The sequence below is a fragment of the Podarcis raffonei genome, chromosome 5 (assembly GCF_027172205.1).
Source record: "Podarcis raffonei isolate rPodRaf1 chromosome 5, rPodRaf1.pri, whole genome shotgun sequence".
Lineage (NCBI taxonomy): Eukaryota > Metazoa > Chordata > Lepidosauria > Squamata > Lacertidae > Podarcis > Podarcis raffonei.
In genome coordinates, this window is record NC_070606.1 from 80,325,701 (window position 1) to 80,350,148 (window position 24,448).

General features: G+C 43.4%; 1 protein-coding gene across 1 annotated transcript in view; it reads left to right on the plus strand.

The window, feature by feature from the left end:
* The first annotated feature begins 9,023 nt into the window (after positions 1 to 9,023).
* Positions 9,024 to 24,448, plus strand: part of KCNAB1 (potassium voltage-gated channel subfamily A regulatory beta subunit 1) — a 160,832-nt gene continuing 145,407 nt past the window's right edge. The window contains exon 1 of the mRNA XM_053390342.1: positions 9,024 to 10,420. Coding sequence (XP_053246317.1) covers positions 10,200 to 10,420 — 221 coding nt within the window. The 5' untranslated portion in view covers positions 9,024 to 10,199. The remainder of the gene's footprint in view (positions 10,421 to 24,448) is intronic.

The window sequence follows — 24,448 nt, forward strand, 5'->3', positions numbered from 1 at the left end:
TTGACTTAGAGTAAAAAAATATATATAATCAAATAAATATAATCAAGGGCAGCTTATAAGATTACAAAATATAGTGAAGGATGGTCTTAAAGCTAAAGGTCAAATCTATCTTAATGAAATGTAAGGGATTAACACCTCTTGTAATTTGTCATTCCAGAATAAAATTAAAAAGACAAAATTTCCTTGCCTTACACAAAGTCAGACCATTGTTCCGTCTAGTTCACTATTGCCTACTCAAGAGCTTTCCAAACTTTTCATGTTTGTGACACACTTTTTAGACATGTATCAGTTCGTGACACAGTAATTCAGTTTTACTAGCTAACTGGAAGTTAAACTATCCCCTTTCCAGCCCCAGGAGGAGCATGGGGAGTGTTCACGTGACACACCTACACACTGCAGCCAACACACTAATGTGTCACAATGCACAGCTTGGAAACCTCTGGTCTACACTGGCTGGCAGAGGCTCTCCAGGATTTTAAGCAGCGTTCCTTTCCCAGTCCTATATGGAGATGCCAGTGAATGAAGCTGGGACCTTCTGAATGCAAAGCAGATGCTTTGCTAAAATCCTATGGCTGTTCCCCCCAAAGGTCAAGTTGTGTTTGGTGCACAGATAATGTGCTTTGTGGATGCAAGTCTGAATAACCAATCAAAGGAGCAGGAAGCGAGCTGACAGCAGCCCGTTTGCCCACTGCCCTCCATAAAGGATTGCAGCACGTTCATTCTGAAAGCCTAGTCATTTGAATGCAAGGAGACGGAACTAAATGAGCCGTCCTAGGCAACGCTCCAGGAAATAGTGTGAGGAGACACTGTTTCTTCCAGCTTGCAATCAGAGAGGGATGTAATCTCTTCAAGCCATTTACTGTTCTCTTGTGCAACTCAGTGGCAGCATTAGTCACAGTGGGATTCTGGCCTTTCTTCTGAGCCCATTTGGGTATGCATTTCCCTCTGCCCAGTGGAACTGGCAGATTACAAACACACAACCCACAGAGAAGGGTAAACTTCAGCAGCACCAAGGTTGGCACCTGAGCATCTCTTGCAGATTCGTTCAGGCCTTTTCTATTTCTGTCCTCATCCCATCAGTATCATTACCTTGGTGCCTTCTGCTAGAGCAGCTGTTATCACACTAAGGGGTACATTGTTCTATGGCAGATAGCAGCCCTCTTAACCTAAGCATTGATAGGACCTGCATGGTTAAGAAGAGTTTTATTATTATCATCAGCACTGTTAATACTATTACATACCCTCCAACGTTTCTCCAAAGAAAATAGGGACGTCCCATTCCGCTGAACTTCAGAGTAGAGTAGATAGCATGATTCCCTCAACTCAGCTGAAGAAACCCTTCTGGGTTGACAAGCTGATCTCTATGGTGACAGTGTCAATCCAAGGAATCACATAATACCTTGTATGAGATCTAACAATGGACTGTAGAGCAGAGTTGGCTAAATCATAAAGTCTTCTATCACCATTCAGTGTGACTCTGAATCGCAGCTGTGCCATCCATCAACCAACCAAGCTGTGTGTTGCTGACTATGATGAGTAGTTTGCTCATAGCAGTGCCACAACATTCCTCTAACGTTTTCAACAGCTGTGATTTGATGGGTTTCTTTAAGAAGCCATCTGCGTAGGCAATGACAGAAGGACATCTGCAACCATTCAAAGCTGGAAAGTTTCTTCATACCATATCATCTGTCCCATGCCAAGCTGATTAGCCTCTGCAACTAGAGTAGCCAAAGTCATTCTGTATGCCTGCTTGCTGAGGAGGCTACTAAAGGAGGTAGGCTTGATTCTCCTTCAGTCCCTGAATATCAGTCTCATTAGTGGTCAATATTAAGACCTGGGTGAGAGGAACAGCAACAGCAATACTGACCCCTATGTGCATAACTCAAGAGGTCTGGAGGGAACTGAAACTACAGCCAAGTCAAGCAGAATCACAATGAGAGGTTGTCCTAGTGAGCATTGTTGATGCTAGTCAAATCCCACTTTCAATATTACCTGGCTGGCACCTCTGTTGTCAAATTCAGGGCAGTCACTTAAGTAAAAAAACAAGTAGGGCTCACACCATATGGTTACAGGGCAGAGTGCTCTCCCCCTGCTTTGCATCATGGTCCTCCCATAATGTTGTGACAAAGGTGGCATGCCAACCCTCAGTCTCTGCAGAGCGGTGCTCACCCAGGATCATGTTTCCGTTGAGACGGTAGTGACTTTAAGATATATGGTTTATTCACAAATATACAACCTGACCGTAGATTGAAGGAGCTGCAGATCTTGCACCATGGTCATCTCAAGAGAGTCTCTCCCTGCTGCTTGAGTCTAGAGCAGCCAGCCATGTTCCCCAGCCTCTAGGTTGCTGCTTTTCCAACCAGCAGCCAAGATGGTCCTCTCCTTTGTTCTCCTTCTTCTTCTTCCCAACACACCCTGCAAAACACAGCCCATTCCCTTCAGCCCCAGCTCTTCCAAGCCTGGTGCAAAAATCTCAAAATCTTCCTGTGATATCACAACCAGTTACCCCGGCAACCTTTTCCTGATCTCCTCTCTCTGTCCACTTTGCTGAGCAGCATGAAAAGACAACTCCTTTGCATTGTCAAGGGTCCTTAATGGCCTAGTCCAGCCAACTCCCCATTTATGCGGGGGTTACGTTGCAAAGCACCATCCATTTAAGTGAAATTGTGTATATTGGGAACACCATTGAAAAAGCCTGCAAACACCCTCTAAACCTCTGGAAACCCTTGAAAAACCCTTTATATAAACTCTAAAAACCCACCCAACTCCATCACAATTACTCCCTCTAAACCCTTGTTCAAACTTCAACTCTATACAGGTCTCAAAGGTCGGTGCAAAGACTCCTGGGATTGCACTTGCAAAGCCTTGTGGAATTTCTAGACGCTATTTCCGCACTATTTTTGCCATTCCCCCCCCCCCTTTTTGTGTCACTTTTGTGTTTGCGGCGATGCAAACCAGAAAGTCCTCGGCACCTTGGATCTCCCCCTCATATCCCAAATATCTAAATATTGCTGTTTATTAATTTCTGCTATTCACTAATAGACTCTGGTACCTCAAATCTATAACAATACAGTGTCTTTTCAGCTTAGAAAATTGTGTGTGACTCTAGCCTTCCTTAGCTCTATGGCTGAGGCATACCTACAGGAAAGATGGACTCTGGGGTTCTAATCAGGAAAGTGGTTTAAGGAATTATCCATCCTCTGCATCCTCGGCTCTAAAGGGAAAATGATGTTTCCATCTGGCACCATGGACCACTTGTGCTGCGACTGTTCAAATTAGCCTTGCATCTGGATTTTCCACTGCCTCCTCTCTTCTTTTCAACTCTGCGCCTTACTGTCTTCAGTGCGATAAGCAAAGCATCATGCATAACAAAAGATACATAATTGTAGCAGTTGCAGGACGGAGAAATGGAACGAAGAACACAGGGGGATATATATAGTTACGGAACTTACGGATGCAGATTCCTGCATTTGCTATTTAATGCATAAGTGGCTTTTTATATAATGAATGACATTTAAATGCCTTTGTGCCCAATGTGAGGGTGGGGGGCGCAGAGGCAGCTTTGGGGGTCCGTAGGCAAAAAAGGTAAAAGAAGAATTTTTAAAAGTCTTAAGATGAAGCTGGACACCTGAATCTCCAGCTGGAGACAAGCTCTTTGTGTCTTCAGCAATTTGCTTTGACATCTTGCTTTGTTTTTAACACATAGTGCTTGTTATCCCATATCTTTGGCGCTGTGGTTTTGCACCCTGATAGTAATAAAATTTATTATTAATATTATTTTATTTATACCCCACCCATCTGGCTGGATTTCCCCAGCTACTCTGGGCAGCGTACAGATGCACTTCTCATTGCAGAAGTTACTCAAAAGTAGACCTATGACATAGTCCTTCTAGGACACTGTCACCTGCACTGTAGGAAACATTGATGCCAAATTTCAGATGCTTGCTGTTTCAGCACTTGATAGGGTGTTGTTTGGGGTGGAGTTATTGGCTGTTGGTTTTTTGTATCTCTTTTTTTAGATCTTCTTGTTATTTACATGGAAATTGTTCAGTTTGGTTGCATATTTTTTACGTTTTATTTATTGTTCATGACTACTTTTGTTATGTTGTAGTTATGAATTTTTTTCTTGTTGTAAGCCACCTCTGAGTGTGGTTTGAACTGTGGAAAGACAGCATACAGATATAATTTTTTACATTTTTCTTTCTGGTACAGAAAATATCCCATGGTCTCTTGGGATTTTGCTATTGAGGGCTGTGTGTGTGTGTTTCGTTCCAACTAGCATGTGTTTAGGGAAGATTTTTCCAACAACAAATGGCCCATTGGTGGAGATTTAAAGGCTCAGAGTTTTTTTTAATTGAAAACAAAAGAAAGAAAAGCTTGAGACAATAAATATCCCAAGAAATACATTGATTTTTGCCCCTGCAATGCTTATGTGTCCGAGGCATTGTTAAGAACATACTGGGAGAAACATTCTCCATAGCATTTTTCGAACAAAAAATGATCCACCGAAGCAGACTTCTCCCGACTCCACACCCTAGGTTTAGTTGAGGGACATTTTACTACTACTTCAAATATATATTGGAATATAGCTTGGGGTCATAAAACATTCCAAAAAGGAAAAATTTAGATGGCCAGATTCAGTTCTTCAATTTTATCATTTTTTTCCAATTGAGTTCTCCACGTTTCTGCAGAAATGTGTTTGTTGTTGTTAAAAATCATGAAAATTCATCAAAATTTTCGTTCAGATTTTTCCTAATAAACATATTTTTAAATGTAGCTTTGACTAACCTACCTCACTGGGTTGTTGTGAGAATTAAATGGGGAGCGTAAACCTTATATCTTATATGCCACCTCGAGCTCCTTGGAGGAAAAGGCAGGTTATAAATGCAATATGTAAGTAAAATAAATAAATAATACGCACATTTTTGTGAGTAATGCTCCACAATGTAATGCATTTTTGTATGTTATTTTTTTTACTAATAGATTCAATTCCACCCACATTTTTCCCCAATATATGCATTTATTACTTATTATTTGGTTTGGAGACCTGTACCACAAAACTTGGAGACGAGCGAATGTTGAAGGACAGCTGGGTTTTTTTGCTTTGCATTTTGATTCAAGGAGTGTGACTTAGGAGTTCATCATTCAAATGGAAACAAAACTGAATTTGTCCTCCATTCCTGGGGAAGGACAAGGAGCCGTGAGGGTTGGCAGCCAAGGATTCCTATTTATCTTAAGATGTTCTTACTCTGGTGAACTTGACTAACAGTTGGTTTTTTCATGTGAGAAGTTTGTGAGCCTGTTTGAGGAAGAGGGATTAAAGCCGTTTATTTGTAGCAATGGATTTTGCCTTGCTTTAAAAGTATGCACATATGTTGGTGAAAACTCTAACTTATGCAATGGCTGTGGCACCTGCTATCTCTCAGTTGCAGGGTGTGTTATATAGATGCTGTCCATGTTTCCTACTCAATAAACTCATTTTGTGTTAAAGAAGAGTGCACTGTTACTACTTCACTCTTGGAGCATGTCTGGTCTCAAACCAGGGGTAGGCAAACTAAGGCCCGTGGGCCAGATCCGGCCCAATAACCTTCTAAATCCAACCTGTGGACAGTCCGGGAATCAGCGTGTTTTTACATGAGTAGAACGTGTGCTTTTATTTAAAATGCATCTCTGGGTTATTTGTGGGGCATAGGAATTCGTTCATCCCCCCCACCCCCAAATATAGTCTGACCCTCCACAAGGTTTGAGGGACAGTGGACCGGCCTCCTGCTGAAAATGTTTGCTGACCCCTGTCTCAAACCAGATTCTGCTGCAATAGACTTCTGAATACAGGGCATTGCAGATGCAAGTATCCTTTGTGCTTCTAAAAATGGAATGCCTTTTCGCCGTAACTCTAGCAGTGACATTTTAAGAAGATGCTAAGATATTTAGCAGCGTAATATCTGAGCCAGTCCCTTTGGTTTGCTGATTACTCTACACAAGTGCAGCTAAAAAGCACAGAAATTGGCATTGAGTATGTCTTCTTCTTCTTAATTTTTTCAAAAAGGGAGCTTCTGGTGCTTAAGGCTATGACAGCATGCGAGCAGCGTCTGATGAAATTTTCGAGGCCAGAGTAGCATTTTCATTTTTGGGAGAAACAAGATAAATTATATGAAATGCAAATCTGATTGTAATAGACACAGGCTGCATTTTTTTCTTCTTCTTCCCCTGGCATGTAAAGTGGCATTCAACTAATTTTACTCAGAGTAGACCCATTGAAATTAATGGTTATGTGTAAGTTCAATTCATTAAATTTTGGTGGGTCATCTCTGAGTAAGATTTAGTTGTATGCCACCCTGACTCCACACCCCCTCCAGCTTCAAAAAATGTCACTAGATCATCTTGTCTAAGTCATCTTGATTTGTGTTCCTAGTGGTATCAGGGCAGATATACTGTATATACTCCTTCTTTCAATATTATTTGAGCCTGCAACCCTTTCAAGGTGGCGATAGGAAGAACTATACTGCTTTGCCTCCTTTCAGTGCACTCCCCATACTTTCCTGTTGAAATGCTATAACCTTTTATGCTGCAAATGTTCTGGGGTGTTTAATTTCCTTCTCGCTTTTGTTGCACTTTACTACAAGAGTGCCCCTCTAGATGGCAATCTAGTAGTATCATTCAGGAAGCATCGCAGATCAACTGTAATAAAGTAAAACGAAGTGTGAACTGCCCACTATAGATCCACATCTAATGTACTATTCATGTGTCAATGACATGTTGCAGAATACACCTTCCCACCCTCCAAAAAAATAAGAAATCACCCATCTGGAGGTGCCTTCCTAGTTTTTTGTTCCTCCTAGTGCTTGTCAGCACTCCCTTCCATGGTCTTCTGATTTTTCAGTAGTCAACTACCCCACTTACACTTACCTAGCTAGGCTGGTGGGTTTTTTCAAGAGCTGCTCTGCAGCATTGCCAGATGACTGATGGTAGCAAAGGCCTTCGCTTGACTGGCCATTTCATGTATTTGAGTATAGTGTCACAGTCGCAAATCCTTATTCTGAACACTTTGCTGTGGCAAAAAATGTCCTGTCAGCTTTGAGATATTTTAGATGCAGCCTATTTTAAATGCAGAGTGGCTTAGAAAGTCTTGGTTATGCTCACTCACACACACACACTTAAAAAATCACCCCAAACCCCTTTTTCATTTGCATTTTAGGAGAGTGTCTAAAGTTTTGACATAGAACATTAGTGAAGGGCAACTTCTCCCTTACTTTGGGTACTTCAGCTTGTGATGGAACCAAGGTAGAGTCTAGACACATATAAAAAAACATTGTGAAAATGCTTTCTTAAAAACGTTTGGAAAAATATATTGAATTTGCCATAGCTCACCACCGCCAGCTAGTGTCATATTTCTATAATGCAATTTACAACACACTTAAAATGTTTTATTTGCTGCTGTATAGCTGAGTCCCAAGTCAAGGCTTGCTTTGCTCCAGGCCCCTGAGGGAATGCATTTTTTTGATACACAAATTCAAGCAAATTGGAGACTAGGTTCCTAGAGGGCAACAGAGTTGTTGACACTGTTCTTTGGAATAAAGAGCACAACTGTCCCATCCCTGCAGAACGTCTCAGGGATGCCGGAGTCCAGAGTTGGCTGTAAGATAAACATAAAGTGACCGACAAATTCAAGAAATAATAAAATAATAATAATAAAAACCTTGCCACGCCAACTTCAGCAATTGTTTCAGGAACTGTTTCTCTGTCATTGAACATCTTAACATGTGATAGGAGAACCAAGCCTGAATGTGCAAGAGAATTTCAAGCTATGTGTCCAAGCACCATACAGGTGGCAACCTTTTAACATGTGTTTGATTGGCGCATGACTATCAATGTGCATGCTGTTTTTGGCCCTGGAAGGTGGTGGAGTGAGACGGGGGTGGAACAGGATGGGAAGAACTTAGGTGCATTTCAACAACATGCAAGATGACCTGGAACACAACTGGCATGCCTGTGTGTGTGTGTAATTCAAAAAATTACTGTTGTTGTTGTTATTTCATTTATTTCATTTATTGATCACTTCCCATGAAGCATCCCAAAGCAATTTACAATATAATAACACACACACACACAAAAAAACATATACAGCAACTCTCAACTTACGGACAGGTTACATTGCCTAAAGCCAAAATTGCATAAAGTCAAAACACATTGGGTGCAATGGCGGGTGGGATTGCCAAAATTTCTACCACCAACCTGATGACGGCCCCCTCTTTGCCCCCTTTAAAAATATTTGTCAAAGCACACAATGCACACAAGTTAAATGCACCTAAGTTATGAGTTACCTGTATAAAAAACAGCTTAAAGCAACAGCACATACTGTACCTAAAGCCAGTGCAAATCCAAGACAGATACCAATTAGGATAAAGAAGGCTTTAGCAAAATGTACTTAGCAGGCACAGAAAGACAATAGAGGAGGTGCTTGTCTGAGGTGCAAGTGGAGGGAGTTGCCAAGAGTAGGTGCCACCACATAGAAGGCCCAGTTCCAGTGCTGTGCGGAATTATCAGTTAATTAATTCAATTTATTAGTCTTTAAATTGTTTACATATATATATATATATATATATATATATATATATATATAGTCAATTAAAAGGGGTAATCAAAGTCAAGCAGACGGATTGGCAGCTCAGCTCTTTCCATAAAACAGGCTGCTCTTGCTCCCATTTCACAGATGGAGAGCTAAGAGGTTGAGGCAGAGACTGGCCCAAGGGCCACAACGAATCTCCAGCTCATTAGGACTGAGGCTTCTGTGCACATGGCTGCTTTCTGCCTTTGACCAGCTACTGACATGTGCAGGATCAGACCTTTTTACACATAACAGCAGGCGTTTGGGGACGTGGGATTTTATTCCCTTTGGTGGGGAGCAGATGTTGTGGCCTGCCAAAAGTGTCACCCTAAGCATTGGGGGCGGGGGCGGGGCGGGCGGGCATCTAAGCACCAGCAATCCAGCGCATGATGGATGTCTGAACACTCTCGCGTGCACTCACACCGCCCTGCGCCTCAGCACGCATCCGTCCCTTTGTCCCAGTCCTTGGGGATAATCTGATTTTGCAGCGAGTTGTGTGACGGGGATCAAAGGGCGTGCCACAGGGTATCTATTTTAGCCGGGGACCTGTTTTGTGAGGAGAGGAGATTAACCCCTGGCCCTCCTGGCAAGGGACGGATTGCGAAGGCAGAGGGGGCTTTAAGCATGGCAGATGAGAGGGATTAAGGAGTTAATTCGGCAGCGTGCCCTGGAATAGTAATTCCTTTCCCCTCCCAACATACTTCGAGACGCTACAGCATGCTGGAGCATCGCTGGGCGCAGTCAGCGTGATTGTGGGGGGCGGGGGGTACCTCCTCTCCGTTCAGCTGCGCTGCCAGTTATCCGGGCAGCCCGACCCATTGCAAATGCCTGGCTTGCTGCTGCACACAAAGGGATCCAGCCAGCCAGCCACCCTCTCCCGCTTTCTGCCAGCTTCTTAAAGGGAGCGCTGCATGCTCAGCCTCACAGCTGCAGCGCCGGGTTCATCCAGTGCAGCTTCACCTCGCTGTCAGGGGGTGGGGGAAAAGACAAGGGAATCCCGAAGAGGCTTTTTTGCAGGAGCCGACCAAGGCTCAGATGGATATCCTGGGTCTGCGGAGACCTGCCCCGTGATCCGGTGCTCCTTGGTGGCTCCTGAGCTTTGCGCCTTCAGCATTTCCATGGTCCACCGGGTGTTGCAGACGCATCTTTGCAGTACGCGCCTGCATTGATTTCGATCCAGCAAGCGGAGTCAAGCCAGCATTGAAGCAGCCCCCATGCTGCTGCTTGGGGTTTGCGGTGAAGACGATGCAGGCTCGAGGTCTCTGAAAGCCACAGAGCAAATGGAGGGGGCGATTTAAGAGCCGGATCCAAGCGGGGAGAAGGAATCCTTGCAAAGTGTGGAGGATCGATCAAGACGCGCGGCGTTGCCAGTTCGTTTGGTGTTTCTGGCTCTCTAGCAAGTTCAGCACTCGCGAAGGGGACAGCACCTCGGGTCGCCTCCGTCCTGCAGCAGAGCCCTAAGTTGGAGAGCGCCCCTCTGAAGTCTCCTGCAGCTGCATTGTGAGGGACCGGCCCCTTCGGCGCACCGCAGTCGTGCTCTGCCACTCGAAAGGGGTCCTCTCTCTTTTGTCAAGGAGGGCTCGGCGAGAGCGCAATGCAAGTCTCCATCGCGTGCACGGAGCACAACCTCAAGAACCGGAATGGGGAAGACCGACTCATCAGCAAACAGAACACCACCACCCCGAACTCAGTCAATGCAGCCCGGGCGAAATTCCGGACGGTGGCGATTATTGCTCGCAGTCTTGGGACCTTTACCCCTCAGCACCACATTTCTTTAAAAGAGTCCACTGCAAAGCAGACGGGCATGAAATATAGGTATGGGAAAACTCTTTATTCACGCTGTTTCAGTGTCCTCTCTCTCTCACTCCCCCCCCCCCCCCACGTTGCGAGAGATTGTCTGCTAACCAACCAGGAAATCTTTGCATAAACCCCACCAGCAAATTTCTAGAGTCCAAGAAATGGATGCAGCAAGGAAAGTTTGACGCCTTTAGAAAGTCACTCCAGTCCTACCTAGGTTTCAGTCTTTTCTTTTTCTTTTTTCTTTTGCAGAGTCCCCTATATTCTATATTCTAGGTTTTCTGGTTTATTTGAATTCTACAGAGTATTCAGGGGAGCAGCATTGCATGAGATGTTTTGCCTTTTGCCTTACTTGCATTTAGGACTTGGAATTAATAGATGACACTCCAAGCTCTGTTTGGGGAAAAGCTTGCCTCTCAAGGCACTTGCTGGTTGATGCAAAACAGCAGCGCCTGTTAAACTAAGTTAGATGGTCTTTGGTTCTCTAATTATCACTCATAGGCCTGTAAGTGACTTGCTGTCTAAGGACAGGGAAGGGTTTGCTTTTTGTGAAATGCAGGCAAAGCAACATGCTTGTCCCTATAAAATATCATCTGTTATCCCAAATCATCTCCTCTGCAAAGTAGAAAGGAGAGAGAACTGAAGACTGTCACAAATGAAACTTTGCAGACTGAAGTTTTGTGTGGTTTTTTTGTTTTGCTTGGCCAATCAATCAATTGCAATTAATCTCACACATCTTATTTTTTTAATGCCTCCTTTCCAGCATACGCCATTTGATGTCAGAATGGCTTGTTTTCCAAAAATAAGGGGGAGAGATGGCGGCATTCATAGGCTCTCTTAGGAGCAGAGTTGTGACTTAGTCATTGAACAACCCACGGAGTTTTCTGATGTCATGCGGTGGATAGTGTTGGAGTTGAACCCAAGAGACATGGCTTTAAATTGCCGGATTCATTGGGTGGCTTTGGGAAAGTCACTCAGATAGGACAATCTTATGTGTTGCTTGATCAGGACTAAATCCCACTGTGTCCAGTGGAGTTTACTTCCAAGTAAGTCATGAGTAAGATTGCAGCTGGAGTCTTGCTTAGCAAATAGAGCTAGGGAACTGATCATTATTAGCAGCCACAGGACAGGGATGGCTAACCTTTTTGATGGGTGAGGGTGGTCTAATTGAGGCAATCACCAAACTTCCAGGATATGCTTGCCAGCAGTGGGTGTGGCCAGCCCATAAACTTGCCTGCACGCTTGCAAATTCAAGCATACACACAGGATGCACACTCACACATGTGGGCACACGGACAGGTGCACATGCACACACCTTAACTAATCCATGGAGATCAACTGGGGATGATTATCATCACTCCCCTCTTGATTCATCAAATGAGCCACCTGGTGACCAGGGAGAGGGCAATTCATCCACTTCAGCACTATGTATATGTTCATTGTTTTTCTTTTTGTCATTGCCCCCCAAATTGCCAAGGGCTGGGTGGGAGAGAAAATTGCTTGGCAGGCAAATAGGAACATAGGAAGTTTCCTTACACCTAGTCAGATTCATTGGTCCATCTAACTCAGTGTTGGCTACAATGACTGGTAGTGGCTGTCCAGGGTTTCAGAACCCTACCTGGAGATGCTGGTGGTTGAACAAGGGACTATCTCCATGCAAGGCAGATGCTCTACCCTTGAGCTACAGTTTCCTCAAAGTTGCCCTCAAAATGGTCATTAGCCACCCTTGCTCTGGAAGAAGGCTCTTGTTGAGTATGATCAAGCTCAAGGTGAAACCACTTTCTTACTCAAAAACATCACACTAGTTAACAAATACTAGTTTAGCAGGCAAATTTTATGATGGAAAGAATGTGCTGCGCCCCTCATGACTGGGAATACTTGTGCTTTCCAGAGGTAGATGATCATTGTCATAGCAAGCAGCCCAGATCTTAGAGAATTATCTTGATGGTCGAGGGTCTGAAGACATACTGGAGCTTGGCGATGGGACATAAGGACAAAGAGCAGTGGTCCCTGTAGTTACAGGTCCTCGTAATTAGTCTAGAGGCTCTGTATTCTGGGGGGGGGACACATCTACAAGTAGTTTTTGAGTAATCTGGGGGGCACTGTGATGGTTTACACTCATCCAGCTCTTCTACACAATAAGCCATTAGAAGTAGCAATAATCAAGGATGGTAAGGGAGGCAGCAGTCTCCACTACAGAGACTGTTGGTTGAGGGGTGAAGATTTAGTGGAGGCTAAATCTGCACCCATTCATAGTCCAAGAAAAGAGGAACCCCTTGCCTTCCTCCAACACACTCATCAGTTGGCACCCATTCCTTATTTATTTTACTTATTTTAAAAGACAACTGCTCACATTAGAATAAATCAGAGTGGTGTACAGAAAACCAAATTTAAGTATAAAATACACAGTACATAAATGTTAAAATAACACTGCAACACTAGAAGATGATCAGCAGACAGTGATTTTAACAATTCATTCACTGAAATTAGCCTGAAATTAAAAGGCCTTGAGCATGCATCTAAAAGAGAAGGTTGTTGGAGCATGCCTTATCCCAATTGATAATGAATTACACCTCTAAGGGGCCACAACTCTGAAAGCCCTGCTACTAGGAGATGCAAGGCAAATCAAAGGTTCTCTTGGAACTACCTGAAGGTCCTCTGTCATGGAGCGTAGTGGCCAGGCTGGATCATAAGGGGAGATATGGTCTTTCAAGTAGTCTCCCAAGTTGTTTAGGACTTTCTAAACAAGTCACAGCACCTTGCTTGGTGGCATATAGGCAGCCAATGCAGCTGCTTCCTCATATATGTTGAGGATGGCTAGCTCAAGATGGCAACCTCACAGCAGCATGATGCACTAACTGTAGTTTCCAGACCAACGTCAAGGGCAGCTCCACAGAAAGTGAATTGTGGTAGCCAGGTATTGAGGGGACCAGTGCATGGACCATTGTGGCCAGATTATTCCTGTCTAGGAATGGCTGTAGCTGGCCTACTAGTCAAAGTTGGTAAAAGTCACTCCTAGTCACTGAAGCCACATCAGCCCCTAGTGACCCTTTAGGAGTCAAAGGGAACCATTGGAAGAGCCCTCTCTCTTTTGCAGAGCTCTCTGTCTTCACCTGTCTCTCCTTGCTGAGATTTCTATTTCAGCACCAAAGAACTATCTCTGTATGCTGCTTATTTCATTGATAAATCACTTGTGAGACATCCCAGTGTGATTTACAATAAAACAAAACAGATATATATATATATATATAGACATCACCTTAATCTTAACAAATAGACAGAAATAAACACTTTGTTGTACAACTGGAGCCTTTTATCGAGTAAAGGGCAGAGTCTTTAAAAATATGTATTGATTCATACCTTCTTTGGGATATACTAGGCACATTCTCTAAAGAAATTTGGCAGAGCATGACTAACCAGGAGAATGGGAGGTTTGCTGAGGTTTGCAAGGGAAAGACAAGGGCAGGAGAGTTGACTGGAAGGCAGAGACTTGTGGCAAAGAGCAAGTTCTTTGTTTTCTCCCACTCTATCCACCCATGCTCTTATCTTAAGTAGCTTTTGTGCATCTAAATCCTTTATCCATCATTCCACACCTGAACTAGTTTGAATTAACATGCAGGACAAAAGGAGATTCACTTCATCCAAACTCTGTGTGCGCATTGGACATTGAAAGATGTATGGAATGTGTGCTGGGTATTCCAACCAGCTGTCTATTGTGGGCACTGCTTTAATCTCTGCATGAAATTAGAAATGTTTTCCAATAAATAATCAGAGGGACATAGAACTACGTGGGGAGAGAAAGAGTTTCTTTCTTGTGTTGGTGGGACTTTGATGGGGTCTTTGTCTCTTTAAGTGCAGAATGGAGCTGTGCCTAAAAGGGCAGGGGTAGTTGGCAGCCTGATCAGGAGCACATTTTGCCTGTGTATGCACCATACATTTAAATTGCGTTTAAAACAAATCCCCACAAAGAACCCTAGGAACTGTCACTTATCTTCACAGAACTACAATTCCCAGCACTCATAACAAACTACAGTTCCCATGATTTTTAAATATGTGCTTTAAATATATTGTTTGTATGCAGCCTTTGCTGCAGGGTTCTCTCAAGTTTGCTTTAGGATGATGCCGATATAATGTGAGAGCTGAGCTTACTTGGGAAATATCCACAGCTTTCTTGTGTAAAGTTTGGGCACTGTAAACTAGCTGCCCTTTCACTAAATTTGCACACAGCTACTTAGCAAACAGAGGATTTGATCACCTTCTGTGTTTGAATTTTCTTTGGCACGTACAGCACTGCAATAAGTATTACACAATTGGAAGCTTCTCTTATTAAATCTGTAGCCATATGGTAGCATGTGTATAGGGTTGGGTGAATAAAAAGTTACATATCTTTTAATTTCTCTGAAGGCCAGCATCTTTTGAATGCAAATTCACTGATGATAATTCTGCTCCTTGAGCTCTGATGCACTGTGACATAAACTTTGCTTTCTGAAGGTTGTATCTCATTATTCCCTCCTTCCTTCCCTCCCTCCCTCATAATCCCAACCCCTGGGAATACAGCCTTTTATTCATATTTAGAGCAAATTGACATTGGCTAGCAACTAAGAAGAGAGCCTATATTTTTACAGTGGTACCTTGGGTTACAGACGCTTCAGGTTACAGACTCCGCTAACCCAGAAATAGTACCTTGGGTTAAGAACTTTGCTTCAGGAAGAGAATAGAAATCGTGCTCTAGTGGCGCGGCAACAGCAAGAGGCCCCATTAGCTAAAGTGGTACCTCAGGTTAAGAACAGTTTCATGATAAGAACGAACCTCCGGAACGAATTAAGTTCGTAACCCGAAGTATCACTGTGCAGTTTTTGTTTATCTCCCAAATGGAAAGAGTAACAATAATAGAAGACAAGGATATCCTCCAGATGTTGTGGGACAACAGCACCCAGCAGCCCCAGCTAGGATGGCCAATGGAAAGGGATTATGGGAGTTGTAGTTTAGCAATAAAACTGGAGGGTACCACGTTGGCTAACCCTGATCTAAACCTCTGTTGTTCAATGTCATTTGAGACCAGTTTACCTTCAAGACCCCTAGCACCTACAACAGCCTAAACATATCTTATGGCAGATGTCCATCAACAAAAGTGGGCACAAGGAACAAGGCCTTTTCTGTGGTGGCCCCCTTTTAAGGAACTCAATTCTGGGAGGAGCCAGGCAAGCCTTGTTGCTGTTGTATTTTATTGATAGTCGTTAATACATTTTAGTGATCGCATACTGCTTTGGGAAATTATTGACCCGAAGAGCAGTTTATTAGCTCAAACATACATATATACATGCATACACTGAAGAGGGCAAAAACTTATTCTCTGCCATCCCATGGTACAGAACTAGTCCTAAGAAGCTTAAGTCACAGAGGGGCAAATAGGGTCCCTTAGGGAAGGGAAGTAGCTCAGTAGTAGAGCACCCCCAGGTTCCATTCCCAGCGTCTCCAGGTAAGACTGGAAGAGATCTCCATCTGCAACCCTGGAGAGCATTTGCTAATCAGGATAGACAGTAAAGGTAAAGGTACCCCTGACCATTAGGTCCAGTCATGACTGACTCTGGGGTTGCGGCGCTCATCTCGCTTTATTGGCTGAGGGAGCCGGTGTACAGCTTCAGGGTCATGTGGCCAGCATGACTAAGCTGCTTCTGGTGAAGCAGAACAGCGCACGGAAACACCATTTACTTTCCCACTGGAGCGGTACCTATTTATCTACTTGCACTTCATGCTTTTGAACTGCTAGGTTGGCAGGAGCAGGGACCGAGCAACGGGAGCTCACCCCGTCGTGGGGGATTCGAACCGCTGACCTTGTGATTGGCAAGCCCTAGGCTCTGTGGTTTAACCCACAGCGCCACCTGCGTCCTGTTGGATAGACAATACAGATGGTCAGACTCAGAAAAAGGCAGCTTCCTCTGCTCTATGGAAACTTACTGATAGTGAGAGCAGTTTCTCAATGGAACCAATGACCTACAGGGGTGGTGGGCTGTGCCTCACTGGAGTTCTTCAAGCACCAAGGTGCTAGGCAGCCATCAATCAGATGTTCTAGCTCTGTATGTCCTGCATCAAGCAGAAGGTTGGACTGGATGGGCTACAAGACCCCCTTCAACTCTATATATGGTTCTATACATACTCTTTTCCATGAACAGCCAGAAATACTCTCCTCACTAAGATTGCAAACTGAGAGAACTCACTGATTTGATCACGAAGGTAAACAGCCACCTGAATCTAAGTGAGTGGATTAAATCTGCAATTTTTGTACACTGAAGGCACACATGCATAGCGTGTTGCTGACTGTGCTAAATCTTCCAAAGTTTCAAATAGGTGCACTACAGTATATGCACAGGACTGTATGGAGAGATAGTGTGGCGTAATGGTTAGAACACTGAGCTGCAGGGATCCGTCCTGATCCATTATGATGTGCAACTCCAAGGGAAGGCGGTGGCCCAAACAAAATGGAGAACAGCAGACTTTGAGTTCTAGAATCAGCTGGAAACTGCAGCAAAGTCAGGACCCTGGACAAGGGGTAGGGCGATGGTTCAGGACCATGACTAGTAGCCATGCATGTAAGCAGAAATATTATTATTATTATTATTATTATTATTATTATTATTATTATTATTTATACCCCACCCATCTGGCTGGGTTTCCCCAACCCATCTGGGCGGCTTCCAACAAAATATTAAAATACAATGGTCTGTTAAACATTAAAAGCTTCCCTAAACAGGGCTGCCTTCAGATGTCTTCTACTCTTTGACATCTGATGGGAGGGCATTCCACAGGGCGGGTGCCACTACCAAGAAGGCCCTCTGCCTGGTTCCCTGTAACTTGGCTTCTCGTAGCGAGGGAACTGCCAGAAGGCCCTCCTAGTGCACCCCGCCCCCTGTGGAACCTGCCCCAGCCACTCCCAGGCAGCCCTGTCCCCTGAGACAATATGATGTTGTCTCAGCAGTGCCTTGCAGTAACTGACAGATAGTCTGGGCTGGGTGATCAAGATGAGAACCCCACTGCCTGAGTGCTGCATCTGGACAGTTAACGGGCCAGTGCCTTTCCCTGCAGTTCTTCAAGGCAGTGGGGATTCAAGTTGGGGGAACATTTTCAGGAAGGCTCCTTGTGTCTTTCCTAATCCTCTCTGTGGTCCAGTCATCAGTGTCTGCTGGCAGAGATGCCTCTTCAGTTTCAAGGAGGGCTTGAGTGACAGTGGATCTACATGGCAAAGACCAGGCAGTGGATCCATCTCCTTCTTGGGGCCACTGTTGTAGGAGGCTTTGTATGATTCCTGATCATACATGTTCCAGGTACCCCATTCAGATACAACTGACCTTGGGCCAGTTGCTCTCTCTCAAGCTACATTGAAAGGGTGCTGTGTTTAGGTTCATATAAGCAGAATAATCAAATATCCAAGGCATGGGTCATGGAGCTTTGCCATCCTTTGCTAGTGAACTTTTTTTTTCTTTTTTTTGCATTTTTGACTCTTTTTGTTTCAGGTATGTCACTGCTTAGAAAATGTAGATGCTATTTAGAATTATGTATTAGAAATAGTATATTTTGGTACCTACTAATGATGAACACCTGCCCAATTTTAAGTCTCTGTAAGACTTGGATAATACTAAGGCAGAGCTGTTGTACAGAATACTTTTTAGTGCTTTATTATTTTAATCTTTCATTTACTTACACAGTACTTTGCCTCCTACGTCTGGTAGACAGCTTTTGAACTGCTGCAGCTGAAAAGAATGGCCCTGTCAGTGGTTTATATAAAGGGGGGTGAGGGGAGAGAGAGAGAGAGAGAGAGAGAGAGAGAGAGAGAGAGAGAGAGAATTAATGTGTGATTCAGCAATGAAGAGAGCCCTTCATGCGTACAACAAACTTGTGGGATTAGTTCCAGATCACAGACCAGCTGTAGAGTCAAACACAAGAGGGTGGGAATCCCTATTAATGAGGAGGTGCAGCTGACATTCCACTGAAATCATGCAGATTTAGATGGATGTGAATTGAGCTATTTTTCTGTTCAAGGTTGCCCTACAAGCTCTTTCCTTCTCTCTTGTGGGGTTTCAAGTCTACATTTACCCTAGTCCACGAGCGGGAAAATAGCTGGGCGGAAGGTGTTCCTGAGTAGAAAAATTCCCATCAGAGAAATGGTCAACCTCACATGACTAAAAATGGTTAAGCACAGATTTACATAAACCATAAATTTCCCCCTGCCAAAGCAGCTTTGCTCCTTTATAAAAAATAAATAAAAAATACACCGCCTGTGTGCATTAATGTACAACATTTCCTTGCTTGGGGCATCAATATTTTTTGGAGTGCCAGTGAAGCAGATGGCATTCTGAGTGTTGCTGCATCCCAGTAATTTCTGTACAGTAGGATAGGTTTATAAACACACCCCACTCTATTCCACATATAGACAAGCCAAAGATTTGTTCGAGGGCACATTCCAACCAAGCCAAAACCCTCAGGTGCAAAGCAGAACCCATGAAGTCCTTCTCCTATGGAGAAGGTGTGTGGAAGGGAGAGTTCTGAGGAACAGATCGAGAGGCCTGAAGAGCTGCATTTGGCCCTTTGACCTGAGTTTCCCAACCCCTGACCTAACAGAATGCCTCTACTTCTATGTGCCTAAAAGGTAAAGGTAAAGGGACCCCTGACCATTAGGTCCAGTCGTGGCTGACTCTGGGGTTGCGGCGCTCATCTCGCTTTATTGGCTGAGGGAGCCTGTGTACAGTTTCCGGGTCATGTGGCCAGCATGACTAAGCCACTTCTGATGAACCAGAGCATTGCACAGAAACGCTGTTTACCTTCCCGCTGGAGCGGTACCTATTTATCTACTTGCACTTTGACGTGCTTTCAAATGGCTAGGTTGGCAGGAGCAGGGACCAAGCAACGGGAGCTCACCCCGTCGCGGGGATTTAAACCGCCAACCTTCTGATCACCAAGTCCTAGGCTCTGTGCCTACCTAGACTCTAATATCAACGATGCAGGCCTTACTGCTGAAGTATGGAGGGTGGCAACAAGATGTAATCATTTTAGCTTTTGCTAGCTTAATCATGTCATAATTTTAACAACTTTCGCTATCTCGGTCATTAATTTTTTCCCCTGTCAGTCTGTTGATGACTGCTTTTTTCTTGTAGGGTTCTTTGGCTTCTTTTTTTATATACATATAAAATTTTATTAGTTTTTTAACATATCATTTTCAACAGTAATTAAACATACTTTTACATCTTATTCAAATTTTTTGACTTCCATCAGTCCTGTCTGAAAATTTTCCAATCTAATCTCTTAGTATGCATTTCTTATTTTCCCTATTACATTTCAAACTCATTACCAATATCTCTATCTTTTTCTACTTTGTAACACTTCGTATATTTCTCCTTACAAAACTTCTTGTAGTCCTACTAGCGTAATTTGTTGATTACAGTTGTTCTTCAAATAATTCATATGTTTCTTCCAGTCTTCTGTAAATCTCTGGTCCCGCAGGTTTCGAATCCTTCCTGTCATTTTGTCCAATTCTGCATAGTCCATTAATTTTGTCTGTCATTCTTATTTCGTCGGAATTTCTTCTTGCTTCCATTTCTGGGCTAAGGGTTCTTTGGTTTCCATCCCTTTGTCCTCCTTGCTGTGGCTTTGTTTTATTGATTTCACATTGGCACCAATGATATGGGATGTACTTACATTGATATGGGATGTACTTAATCATTTTTATTGTATGTTGTCAAGAGGCTTTGGCATGTGGTGCCAAATTGAGGAAGAACAAAATGGCATGTGATCCGAAGTTTAGAATAATAGAATTGTAGAGTTGGAAGGGACCTGTCTTGCAACAGGCCCTGCCCACGGAGGCAAATGAGCTCACAGACTTACTGCTTGGCCACGGCCAGATTGAACTCAAAAACAAATCAGTTCAGCACACAGTGCCTTCTCCAATAACACCACATGTTACCTTGTCGAAAGAGGCATTAAAGCCTGCAGGAGTCTCAGATTCCACTCCGTGTGAGATGGCAGCAACCTGACAAGCCAGTGAAAATATTTTCAGTCCTTCTAAATCTATTCATATTATGGTTCGTTAATTCGGTGGCCCAGAAAAAGTCCATATCCTGTAACGCTGTCCTAATAGGTGCTGCAAATCTTTGAAAAGGTTTTTTGTTGAAATGCTTTGCTGGGAGAAAAAAGGCTCTATCTCCTATGGTTTTTTGAAAGCAGCCTTCTCTCTCTCTCTCTCTCTCTCTCTCTCTCTCTCTCTCTGTGTGTGTGTGTGTGTGTGTGTCCTCACTTTAATTGCCTTCAATACAGCATTCCTAGTGAATATCCCATTTCATAAATTTTGTGCTTAGTGGATAACTCTGTGCTATGGACTCCCTTCAACAGGAACAAAATTCACCAGCAGCCCTGAGCCCCATTACTGATGACAGATTCTCCTCTAGTATGTTTATACTTTTTCATATCAATGTAGACTAGAGAACAGAAAGAAATTTCAACTGCTCCTGAAGGAAGGTGAAAAATCAGATAACAAGCTTGAAAGATAAGCTAATCTTTCAACCAGCATCTATTTGTAGCCCCAAGGCACTGTCCGTGTTACTTCTAAAATGTTTTGGACACACTCTTAGCAGTTGAACTGCGCATAAAGATATGTGGAAATGTGAGGTCTGGAGGATAAAATGAAAGGAAGAGTGGAAAGGGAACCCTAAACAAGCAACTGCGATGGTAAATATTAGATCTCAGTTCATCTGAGTGTGAAAACAAATCCATCTGCACAGTAAAAAAATATAATCACATGAGATTTTTCATTCTTAAAGAAACCCTTTAGCTATTTAAATGCCCAACGAGAGGCTGATTTGCTAACCTTTTCACAGATATGATACAAATTTCCAAATGCAGTCCTAGAATTCATTTGTCTATCGTCCATTTTAAGGTACTGAAGTAAGCTTTGAATTTTTTCTAATTTAAAAGCATTTCTGTGCTGCTTAATACTTTTAAAATCTCTAATTCTACAGTCTATTAAATACCAGTAAAACACCAATATCAAAACACACCAAAGCATCTAAATTTGAGTAAAAGAAATCCAGAAGATTCAAAACCAGATTGTTCCTGTTGCCACTGAGGGCATGTGGACATTTCATGAAATTTGCTGATTTTCAACTGATGAATACTAAGTGGGAAAGGAAAATAATTTGAAACCCTACTGGCTTGTGGATTGCTGGTTTCTCCACTAGCCGGCCTTGTTGTGTGGTTTGGTATATGCAGGGGGAGAACAACTGCTTGAGGGATAACATGAGATGGGTAGATGTATCTTTTCCTGAGAATATTTTAGAAACAGCATCTCTTCTCCTGGGCATTTGTAACTCTGATAGCTGGCTGTAGAAAGTCTTGTAACTTCTCTCTTCCCAGTCCCAGTTGGTTACCTTCAATATCTGATAATATAGATAGACATAAGCAAAACATAAGGCCAGAGCTGGACTGTATGTAAGGCATGAAAATATTTCTTTTTCACCAAACCTGCAAAAACAGAGAATATCAACAGAGGGAGAGCGGGCGGGGGCAGATAAAGAAAAAGGAAGCAATTAATATTATCTAGTTATTTTGGAGTCTGTGATTATTTCTTTATTTAAAAAAGAACATTAGTATTGCTTTATGCGAGGTTTGATCCGTTATGCAAGGTTTGATCTGAACATTTTATCTGTTTGAAATGCACACGGTGTAAGCATGTGCTTGTATTTTTATCCATATCGCCACAGCCAGAGGCCTAGTGGGCCTTTCTGAAATGTTCTTGAGAAGGATGAAATTCTGAATGAAACATGACATGAAAACCATAGTCCAGTTTCCCCATACCGACATACAACACTAACCACATAATAAACTCTCTCTCTCTCCTGCTTGCTCCCCTTGACTACATTTATGTCAGGTGTGGAGTCCTTCAGGCCCAGTCCTTCAGGCCCAGGGACCAAACCTGGCCCTCCATGTCATTCTGTTTGGCCCTTGAGATTCTCTTCAGGCAATGTTCCCTCCCAGGCCAAACCCCATACTAGCCTGTGCCCTCCTTGAGCACTTTTGCCTGGCTAGAATGTGTCATTGAACGGTGATAATGCCTCTTGCTTGCCTGGATGAACAAAAGTGTGTGTAGAATCCTCTGACATTTTCATGGCTGGAATGTAGCCTGCCGTATAAATATGGGAGTCCCATTGGTTGCTTCATCCACTTTTGCCTCTGGCCAGTGGTGTAGCATGGGTTGCCAGTGCCTGGGGCAGAGGGAGGGAAACAGATGGAGTACGCATGTGCATTCAACTGCACATCACCGTGGAGATTGAAGCTGCAGAGATAAGAAAAGAAGAGCCATTCCGTTGTCTAGATAGGTCACTTCCTGGATTGCATGGAGAAGCCGTTTTCAACAGATTCTAGCGACAGAAGCACACAGCTGTATTGAAGCAGCTCCAGGTGCTGGAATTTTGCGGCCCTAACAATTTTGCAGCCGGGGCAACCACCCCTGTGTTTTCCATGCTATGCCACTGCACCTGGCCCTGCCCAGAAGTGGGTGTGCCCCCCCCAGAAGGGAGACAATGTGACATTTAGGCTGAAAAAGTCCTAAACCCTCATTTTTACAAGGGTGGGCCTTGATTATAGATGTACAGGTTTCAGAATTTTCAGAATCAAAGTTCTGAGGACATTGAGACTCATGAAAAATCCAGCTTTCACTGAATTTTCCCCATAAATAGCCATCCAGTCTCTGCTTACGAACCTCAAATGAAAGCAAGTCCATCAGGTTCCAAGACAGCCTGCTCCATTGTCAAAGAGATCATGCCTTCAGGAAGTTCCTCCTAACGTTTAGGTGAGGTCTGCTTTCTTGTCCTTTGAAACTATTGGTTTGAGTTAAAACCCTCTGGAGTGACGGAGGACAAAGTTGCTCCACCTTCTACATTTGAAGACAGCTATATCTTGTCTGTTCTCCAGGCGAAACATAACCTAACTCTCATCAACTTTTCATCAAAGGACTTGGGCTGCATAAACGCCATACAAGTATGAAGTACATTTGAAGTACATTTTTCCCTTTCCAAGAATTCTGAGTGTTTTAATTTACAATTTCTAGCCACCCATAGCAAATTACGGTGCCCAGAATTCTTAGGTGTGTGTGTGTGTGCACGCGCGTGCTTTTTAGGTATAGTGTGTACACAGCCTTGGTCTCCAGATGAGCAGGACATAAAAAGAATCAGCAACAAACCAGGCTCAGGGTTTTCTCCTTGTTAATGACTGTTATTGCCTGGGGAAATACTGTTATGGCAAAATTCTTTCAGAGATTGTGGGGCTTCTCAAGTATCTTTCGACAGTTCCCTTCTGCCCAGGTTCCTTGACTGTTGGGCACTGGGAGAAGAAATTCTCTCTTTTTTGTGCTACTCCCTGTTGATTTCATCAGCCGAAAACTGCTTGTATCCAGGGCTTACTTGTCCTATTCTGTGCAGCCAAGAGCATCTGGGAAATTGCTGCATCGTATGTTCATGCCAGAGGTGGTAGCACAGAGCATGACCTCATGTACAGCATCTGCTCCAGTCTCACTTTAGTTCATTGTATGGGAATCATAAGATAGAGACAATTGCTAGCAAGCTGTGGGCAGACCCAGAAGGAACCAAAGAAGCAGTTCAGATAACTTGGCATAAGAACCATCTGTGAGCTATTGTGACTTAAAAAAAATTAGGACTACTGTTGAAGGAGTCTCTCAAGTGTAACCTAAGCTTAGAGTGTTTTATTCTTTATTCTCTTCCGGAAAACCATTACTGTGCAGTGCACTTCATAATGGATTGTGGAACAATGGTGGCAGGCTACAGAAAATGTTAGAGCAGTCCATCACTGCTTCAATGTGCACACAGCTCTTAGTCAATATCTATAGTTCCAGCCGGTGAATGGATTCTGTTTTGCAGTCATACAGTGCATGTATGAGTTTTAGAAGTGGGGATGAAATCAAAGTGACATTAAAGGTGCAATAAAACATTGTGGAAGTGCTGCGCACAAATTTAGCATTTGACCTCTAGTGCTATTTTCTTTTCA